Source organism: Arachis ipaensis, chromosome B06, assembly GCF_000816755.2.
Source record: "Arachis ipaensis cultivar K30076 chromosome B06, Araip1.1, whole genome shotgun sequence".
Classification (NCBI taxonomy): domain Eukaryota; kingdom Viridiplantae; phylum Streptophyta; class Magnoliopsida; order Fabales; family Fabaceae; genus Arachis; species Arachis ipaensis.
In genome coordinates, this window is record NC_029790.2 from 96,996,348 (window position 1) to 97,006,070 (window position 9,723).

Below are 9,723 nucleotides of genomic sequence, written 5' to 3' on the forward strand. Positions count from 1 at the left end.
CATTTGTACATATAGCATCACTCTAAATTTTAATGATTTATATATATCACTTGTGTATATTTTCATTACATGATTTACTTTAGTATTAAAAATTAGGGTAAAATATATTTTTGCGTCTCTAACGTTTAAGATTTTTTTTTAAATATCCCTAACGTTTAATTTCATTCAATTTTGTCCCAACATTGACCCTAATATTTACGATTTGTATCAAAACTATCCCTAAAAATTTCAATTTTATTCCTAACATTTTATATGGAGTTAACGTCTAGAAGTATTTTTCACACAAATCGAAAACGTTATAGACAAAGTTAAATACAACTAAACATTAAGAATATTTTTAAAAAATATCGCAAATATTAGAAAAAAAATACCCTTTACCCTAAAATTTATAAAAATTATTGACAAGTGAAAGGAGATTTAAGATTTTTTTTATCCCATAAAGAAAAAAATTAGTGCAAATACTGTATCTTTTTATTTTTATACTTAAATTTATGTACTAAGATGAATAGCAATTTTTTTTTCATAAGAATATCTAGCAAGTCGAAAATCCAATGATTAATCCCTCAAGCATGACAAAGGCACACAAAGTGGATAACCCTTTCAAACAAATTCCAATCTCATCCTCCAGGAAAAATCAAATCGAGAAAAGATGGCTAAATGACACACACTCTTATCCAACTGTGCCGACTTGTACTGGTAGATGAACGGCAATTTAAATGTTTGCCACAACCAAGAGACACGATGCCATGAGTCGATATAGCTTATGTTTATGTTATGCACTGATGTGAGGAAGAGCTAATCAGCACAAGACCGTCCACAATAGAAAAGTGATTTGAATAAAAACATCAAATTCACACGATTCATTTGCTTGCAAAGGTTTTCCCTTTCTGAAGGTAAAAATAAAAATACAAACAAAACATCGAATCCTAAGAGAAAACCATACCCCAAAACAGTTCAAAATAGTAAAGGGTATCCAATAATGTTTCATCAAGCTCGAAACAATCCTCAATGCACAAGAGCAAGAAGATCCGATAGAAGTAGGTGTTGAGAATTGATTTAGCACAAGTTTTGAGCTCATAGAGAGTGGAATAAACGTCTACAAGCCTTCGATATGTGCAGCAAATAGAATAACTCAAAAATAAGAGAGAAGAGGTAATACAAATACCTTATCCCTACCCAGTTGTTGGTTGTTAAATACAAATAAGAGGGAAGAGGCACTGTTCACTGCGACGAGGGTGTATTTCAAACGGCTGTAATATATACACTCTCATAGCCAGGCGAGGTACTTGAATAGGAACAATAATAGGAATAATAATATTTCCCAATTTTCCATGCCAATCCAAAAATAGGAACAATAATAATAATATCCACAAATAAAGTTAGTGCATCAAGCCAGCATGTTATGGATAAAGACAGTAGTAGTATGACTTTAAAACACGGTACAAAGTTGAACGTTTCACGGGAAAAATTTATGTTTCTCATGCTTATGGACATTCAGAAAAAAAAATATGCAACTAATGTGTAATTTAATCTCTGGTTATCAGTGCTTTCTAATAATAATGAAAGGTCTTGGCTTTGAAAATACACTAATAGCTTCAACACGATCAGCAACATCTTTCGCTATGGTTATACAGTTTGGCTCGTATCCTCCTGTTAATGCAAGCAACTAAACTCCCTATTGCATAACATTGATCAATTGACAACTTTCCTTAACACAGCTTCAGCACGTTGCTCGAAATTTGGTAAGGCCCAATCATGTTGTGTTATGTCAAGATTGTCTTTCTCAGCACTCAAGCCCTGCAAACAAAATTTTTAGGGGGGGAAAAGACTTAGATTGCATATTCATTCGACTCCCAATTACACCTTGCTATATTCAATTTATTTTCCCATTTTCATCATTGAAGCACAACCATAACACTACCGATTACCCAAGTCCTTGGGCATAGACCACTTCTGTTTTTCTTCTCTTAACACATGGTTCAAATTACATAATGATGACACCACACACACGCACACACACACACACACACAATTCCACCCCTTCCCCCAGGAAGAAAACACGAAATGTATATGCCAGATTTTATCATTTTTGGTTAGAAATATCCAAAAGAAGGGGAGGAAGAATTCAATTTGAAATGCCATAAACATAAAAAAGTGAAAAAAAAAAAAAGAAATCATATTTGACAAGAGAGTAAAGATTGATATTCTCATTAATGAAAACCTATAAAGTCACTCGTGTGTACCTTTGAAGGGTCCATTCCAAATCCACCCATTTGCATCATACGTTGTGTATCATCCACAGCTGTAGAAAAAACAACACATCAGCATTCTAGTTAGTGATCATTCTTATCTAAAATTTGGAAAAATAATGAAAAAAATGCAGAATATATTATTTAAAAAAAAATCAAATTCAAGAAATAGAGGATATAACTAAAAGCACATATATAAAAGTACCCAGTTTTCAAACCATAACTAACCATTTTCCTCCCCCAAGATGAGACTAAACAATCCTCGTAATCCAAACAAATTGAGGAAGTACCTAAAATGTGATCACAGCAGTTAAACTTGAGTGAAACAAGTAGATGAATACATCCAGTGGAGAAAAAAAAAAAAGGGGGGAGGGGGGATTCACAAGTTCCATTAAAATGAAAATTACCAGGACCGGCTGCTAACATAGCTAACATCTACTGTGCTTAGGTCTATTCCATTCTGTAACATCGACCTAAATCTCTGTGTCAGAGGAAAGGGTATCTTGGCTGCAAGAGAGATAAACATTTAACAAAACAAAATTAGTGATTCTATGGCACTAACATAAGGAATGAAATGTATGTGCTATGTAAAATGGCAGATGCATAGTTATTAACAATGACGAAAAAGTTCAAATTACAGCTTAAGACAATTTATATAGACAAAAACACTCGAGAAACATACAGAGGTACACACAGAAAAAAGATTCCAATCAATGAAGAATTGCCGAGTGGGGAAGAAATTAGGAAGGAGAGCAAAGTGTAAAAAATTACCTGCTACAAAACCAGAAAAGAAAAAGTTCACCCAAGCAAAGGTAAGAGTCTGTGGAACAAGAGGAAACAACAAAGTTATTACAACATCTTATAAATAGCATTCGTAACATGTAAGGAGTGCAATCCAATATCCTATCCAAAATGCTATGTAAATTTAATTTTTACACCTGAGGAATGATCATAGAAAGGTTTTTCTTCATCATATCCATGGCCATGTTTGGATCGGAGAACATCTGAGCCTGCGGATTCTGCGCTTGGCCCTTTGGAACAAACAACAGCCCATTTTCCTTCAACAAATATAAAAGTAACAATTAGTTTAGGGTTATTAACTTGTAAAGAATTTTAGACTGTTGTAAATATGTCAAATGAAAATTCAGATTTATTCCTCAAATATCCAGCGCGGATCAGAGGAACAAAGTTCGAGCAAAAGCAAATAAGATCGTGCCCTTAAAATCGCACAATATAAGTGGTTATATTCTTGACTTAACTCTTAAAATTATATTACTATTTTGATCAAGTCAATCGATTCTGAAATTTTCCATTAAATCAAATGATTTTACAATTTGAATCATGTTACAATTTCATGTTTTACGTTTTCAATGTTATCCTTCGATTTTATGTAAAATCTAGATTTTAACTACTTGCCCCACAACAGACAGTAAATGCACCAAAAAGTAAATGGTCAAATTAGTAAAGATCACTCATTCTCCAAATTAGTCCCGAAAGATTCAGTTAATCAAATTCGTTCTTCAAAGATTTTAAGTTAATCATTTTAGTCCTTCCGCCACTTCCGTTGCTAACGGCGTCAAAATTTGTTGATATAACACGTTAAGTGACACCACAACACACACCTAGTAGTCCTATTTGGCAACTAACATGATAGGTTTATGAAATTAGATCAAATCAACCCCAAATTGAGAGATTCCAATGCCTCAAGTTCTCCTCTCAATTAGGTTTTGATTTGATCTAATTTCATAAACTTATCATTCTAATAGTCAATTAAGATTCCTATGTGTGTGTTGTAGTATCACTTAACGTTCCATATCAACAAATTTTGGCACGATCAACAAAGAAAATGACAAAAGGACTGCCCCCAATCAAGATAATAGTACACATTTAAACCATATGGAATTTGAGTAAACAAACCTCGTTACAAAAGTAAATCTTGCGGGCACGGAAAGCCTTCGCTGGAATAAAATTCGCTCCGGCACGCAGGTTCCGAGCTCTAAGCATCATTTGCCTTAATAAATATCACCAGAAAATCACCCTGATGTTACACTAAAGATAATTCAAAAAGAAAAAAGCTACATAATAGTGTTGAATGGGGAGAGGGAATTACCCTTCTTTGACAATTTTGACATCAGGGGTTTGGGAAGAGCGCATAAGCTTAGAGACAAAATACCGGAGCACACCAATTAGAACCATAACCACAGAGAGAGGGATCAGCACCCAGTCTCTGATTGCAGTATCTAGAACCAGATCTTCTGCCATTATTCTGCTAACTAATCACAACCAAATATTCAATCAATCACCAAAACAATTAAAGAAGCTTCCGATTTAATGCATGGGATTTGCAAATATGATATCAGATAGAAAAATGATTAATTCCCCTAATAATTGCCAAAATGTTTTCTAATTCACCACATCCATAACTAAAATTTTACTATATATAGACACACACACACTAACAAATTGAAATCTACAATTATCATCAAATTGTTGTGGATTTGAAAATTTAATCCAACACAGATCCCAGCAATATCAGTAGAACACAGAAGACAGAGGGGGTGGAGTAGAGGAGGGATGGAGGGGAGGCTGACGGTGCCGCCATCGAGGGAGCTGGAGGTTGGATGGGAGGGCTTACCAGCTGAGGGCAGTCTCAGATCCAAGCAGAGATGTACAGAGGACGGATGGAGGGGAGTCTGGCGGCGGCAACGTCGATGTTGCTGGAGGCTGGATAGGAGGGGAGTCTTCGGCAATGGAGATGGAAGATGGAGCGGAGTCTTCGGCGGCAGCGTCGATGGAGCTTGCGTCTGGAGCAGAAACTGAAGTCGTCTTCGGAGAAGGCTCGGAGCAGACGCCTGGCCGGCAGGCTTCGTGGCTGAGGAAGTGAGGATGAGAGCTAAATGACAAGAGAGGGGGCCGTTTGGTGTGGTGCAAGCAAGGTTGCGAGAACCGAACCGATCATTGAACCGGTCAAGTGACGGATTCAATGGTTCAATGGTCCAACCGTAGTCCAACCATGATCGAACCGGTTTAGTTAGATATACAATAAAATTATTAAAAATTCAATATACAATTTCAAACATCTGAATTCAATGATTTCTAAACTAATAAAATTCAAAATTTTGTAATTTCACATAATAACTTATCCATATTTTATCATTAAACACAATAAAAAATTTCCAAAAGGATTAAAATCTCTCCGTGCTGGGAATAATGCATAAAAAACCAGTTGCATCGATCTCTTCTTTGATTCCCAGTGTAAAGCAAAATAATCCTTAAAGAACTTCACTATACTCCCAGCTTCCCCGAACTCCTCCTCAAACATCTTCTTCCAGAGGTCATTATTCCCAGACAGGTACCGCAGTTCTGTACACAAGCAAGCCACCCTAGCCACAACAACACTAGAACGCTCCGAAATCATCATCTTAAGTTCTGTGTGGACATGAAACACGGTGGAGGGTCCAATCCAGCTTTGTCACAAAGATCAATCAATAATGGCAAAGCAAACCTATCCATAACCATCTTCCACAACTCAAAAATCTCACTTTGTTGATCAACAACAGCATCATCATCAAAATTATCCTTGGATTCAAAATTTTCCAGGATCAACTTCAAGGGCTTGGCAAATTTACGGTTATCCATGGTATTCAAGAAAACTTAGCATCCAAAGTCGAGAATCCAAAAACAGAAAAAATAAGTCCAAACTCAGAATCATAAAACCCAAGAACTCAGAATCACACAATCAAAATTATTAACAAATTGAATCAGAGAATCAACTCAAAACAAGCAAAAATAAATTGATCCCAGCAACTCAGACTCAGAATCACAGATCAGAATTATTAACAAATTGAATCACAAAATCAACTCAAAACAAGCAAAAATAAATTGAATTAGAAGTGCTTACCGGCGGCAAGGGAAGAAGGAAGTGACGGAGAGAAGGGAAGTGAGCTCGGACAGAGAGAGTGAGAGAGAGCTCGAACAGGGAAGTGAGCTGGGACAAAGAGAGCGAGACAGAGCTCGGAGAGACGACGACCGATGGACCCAGCAATCCTTCACGACGGCGACGCCACGAGCTCGACGCGGACCTTCGTCCGACGGCGAGGAGAAGACGAACGATGAGAAGAGGACCGAGCAGACCTTTCCACAGGCGATGACGGCACCCGCAACGAGGAGAAGGGTTCGGCGACCTCTTTGACTGGTTGGGTGATGAGTTTGTGATGGCTGGTGGGTGATGGCTGCTCTGAGAAGGGTATTTTGGTTTTATGTGAGCGAGACACCGAGAGAGAAAGGGGCGTGGTGGTCTTCTTTCTCTGATCTGTGCTTTTTTTTAGAAAAAAAAAAAAAAAACAACACAAAACGACGTTTTGAGGCGTATGGATCCAAACCGGTGAGCCTTCAAAATCTGGGTCGCAGTTCACCAATTAACCGTCAGTTCGACCGGTTTTCACACTAATTTTTTGTCAAACGGTTTTTTAAGTTAATCGGATCGATTTTCGGTTGATCCAATCGAATCAGCCAATTCGATTTTCAGAATCATAGTTGTAAGTGTACCCATATTTGTTCTTTGCTGTGGGAGGATTTTTTTTCTTATCAAAGGGAGTGTTTTATTTATTTATTTATTTAATATTTTTATTTTTGGGGTAAAAGCAGAGTATTATAGACTTTTTGGGTTGTATGGGCTTTTGGCAGATTTAAACAAAAAATCAAATAAGCGAACGATCATTAGATTTTCCTGTCCCGTTCTATCTGACCTGCTAGTTGAGCGGTACAATTTAAGTGGACTATATTTTTTGGAGGGTAAATATTTCTGATCCAATCAATTTTTTTGGCAGGTTAGATAGGTCGAACAAGTGGATTTCGAATTTTTGCTTCTCGTAACTATGTATTAGTTTGAATTAGAATTGAGAGGAAATACTGTATTGCAATATGATTAAAGTTCGAGAGTTATTAAAACTATAGTTCTGAAAACCGAATCGGACCGATCGGTTCAACCAGATTAACTGAGAACCGATCACCTAGCCAGTTCGGGTGAAGTCAAAAACCGCTTGACACAAAACTGGTGAAAAACTGGTCAAACCGACAATTAATCGATAAACCAGGAGAACCGTCCGATTTTTTAGCGGTTTTTTTGTTTAAAAATAATAATGATAAACGGCGTCGTTTTGTCTCTTTTAAAAAAAAAACGAAAAGAAAGGCTAAACGCTAAGCAAAACGCAGCCCCCTCTCCCTTCTCCCTCACTATTCAGTATTCAAGCAAAATCCCAAATTGAACCCACTAGAAGCCCTAGCCACCACCTTCTCCACCATTGATCTCCTCTCCTTGGCCGCCGGCGGTACTGACCGTGGCTGTCGTCTTCAAGCGCTCTCTCTCTCTATCCCTCTCTTTGTCTTTGTCAAAGCTCAAGGTCCCTCTTCGAGCTCTCTCGCCGTCGCTGCTTCTCCGCTCCTCGCCATGGGTCCTCGTTGCTCCACTCCTCGCCATGGGTCCTCGTTGCTCCACTCCTCGCCGTGGGTTGTTGCTGCTCCCTCCTCGCCGTTTTGGTTGCCGCCCCTTCTCTTCTCCTCTGATTTTAGGTAACTCTATCTCGCACTCTTCGAGCTCATTCTGTCTTCGCCATTCATCTTTTTTCCAACTAATTTTGAAGATTCTGAGCTGAGTCTCTGTTCTGAGTTTGAAATTGGATTATTTATTTGATTTGTTGAATGTTAAACCAAACATGCTAGAATTTGTTGAATGTTGATGTGATTCTGAGTATGGATTCTGAATTCAATTTGCTGAATGTTGAATTGGTTCTGAATTTAATTTTAGGTAACTCTGTCTCACACTCTTCGAGCTCTCTGAGCTGATTCCATATTCTGAATTTGAAATTGGATTATTTAATTTGTTGAATGTTGATGTGATTCTGAGTATGGATTCTGAATTCAATTTGCTGAATGTTGAATTGGTTCTGAATTTAATTTCAGGTAACTCTGTTTCACACTCTTCGAGCTCATTCAATTACTTTTGTGGTTGATGTGTTTTTAGATTAGTTTGGATTCTAAAATGAGAACATGTTGATTAAACTAACTGATTAGAATTCCAAAAAAATATGATTATATACTTTGGCGGTCTTATATTCGGCGAATTTAGAAATTTGTAATTGAATTGAATTTTGTTGTGTTACGATTATATTTGAAATTTTGTCTTATATTTTTTAATTGAAATTATTTTGTAATTGAATTTTGTAATGGAATAGAATTGAATTTTGTCTTATATTTGAAATTTGTAATTGAATTAAAATTAGTTTAAAAATATTGAATTTAAATATTTAATAATTTTAATGTATATTTAATTTAATCGGTTCGACCCCGGTCCGATCCCGGTTAGATCATTGAACCATTAAACCAGTCACATGACCGGTTCGTTGACCGATTCGGTTCTCGCAACCTTAATTAAAACGAGGTAAGTGAATGCGAATCAGAAAATCAAGCTCTACTCAATATTCGGTAATCCATAACATCGATGCACTAAGTAAGATTAAGGAGAAAAAGGTCCAACCCTAAACTATTAGGATTTATGATATATTATAATAAAAAATTACCTTTTTTTAACTATTAGGGTATATAATTTAGCAAGGAGAATAATAAATTATTTAGGGAAAAAGACAAATAGGTCCCTGACTTTTTAAGTTTTTGACAAATACATTCCTGACAAAATTTAAATACAAAAAAGTCCTTGACTTTAACAAACGGAGGACAATTTAGTCCTTCCGTCTATTTGCCTCTCACACATCAAACGGAACTGGCTGACGTAGCTGAAATGATGTCCAGGTGTTCGTTACAGTGCCACGCTGGAAGGGGAAAAAAGTTTGAAGGACAAATAGGTTCTTACTGATGAAAATGGCGTCGTTTTCAGAAGGTAACCCTAATGAGATTTAAACTGGGTTTTCTGAAGTAACATACGCAGCAGTTGTTCAGATTTGTTCATGGTGATGTTGCTTAAATTGATGGCCAGTGATGGAAGCTCATCAATCAAGAGACAACGCGGAGGTGGTGGCAGACGACAGGAAGGTTCGATTGTAAATGCAGCTCCATGTTCAGTTCAAGCTGGGGATGAGAAAGATTGCATCGCTCCAAAATGCTTCTGCAGGATGTATGCGATATTTTACATGTCAAAGACAAATACCAACCCAGACAGACTATTTTTCGGATGCCCATTCTTCAAGGTAAGCTCACAATTTTTCATGTATATGGATGAATTTGAGAGTTTTTTTTACCAACATATTTTCATACTATCTGAATTGATTTAGGTGAAACAACCATATTGTAAATTTTTTGTGTGGGTTGATGACCATATTGGAAGAATTGGATGCATGGAGCCAACAAAAGAATTGAGTGACAATCAGAGCTTAAATGTTGAAGAACATTTTGGGAAGATAGAATTGGAGAACAGAATGGCTGATCTAGAGCAAAGGATAATTTACCTAGAGAACAAGAA

At 36.8% G+C, this 9,723-nt stretch overlaps 1 protein-coding gene across 5 annotated transcripts; it reads right to left on the reverse strand.

Annotated features, from left to right (window-relative positions):
* On the reverse strand, positions 1,401-6,579 carry LOC107604694 (ER membrane protein complex subunit 3). Of its 5 annotated transcripts, none has more exons than XM_021104635.1 (10): positions 6,151-6,398; positions 4,885-5,121; positions 4,360-4,522; positions 4,167-4,260; positions 3,188-3,307; positions 3,021-3,069; positions 2,657-2,756; positions 2,478-2,539; positions 2,244-2,302; positions 1,401-1,797 (listed from the first exon to the last, which is right to left on the reverse strand). In XM_021104635.1, exons 3-10 carry the CDS (start codon positions 4,509-4,511, stop codon positions 1,693-1,695), a joined length of 741 nt encoding a protein of 246 aa, XP_020960294.1. In that variant the 5' UTR covers positions 4,512-4,522; positions 4,885-5,121; positions 6,151-6,398; the 3' UTR covers positions 1,401-1,692. The 5 variants fall into 5 exon arrangements, with proteins under 5 accessions (XP_020960294.1, XP_016161826.1, XP_020960296.1 ...); XM_016306340.2 differs by having other exon boundaries at positions 4,885-5,142; positions 6,151-6,283; XM_021104637.1 differs by having other exon boundaries at positions 4,885-5,249; positions 6,151-6,225.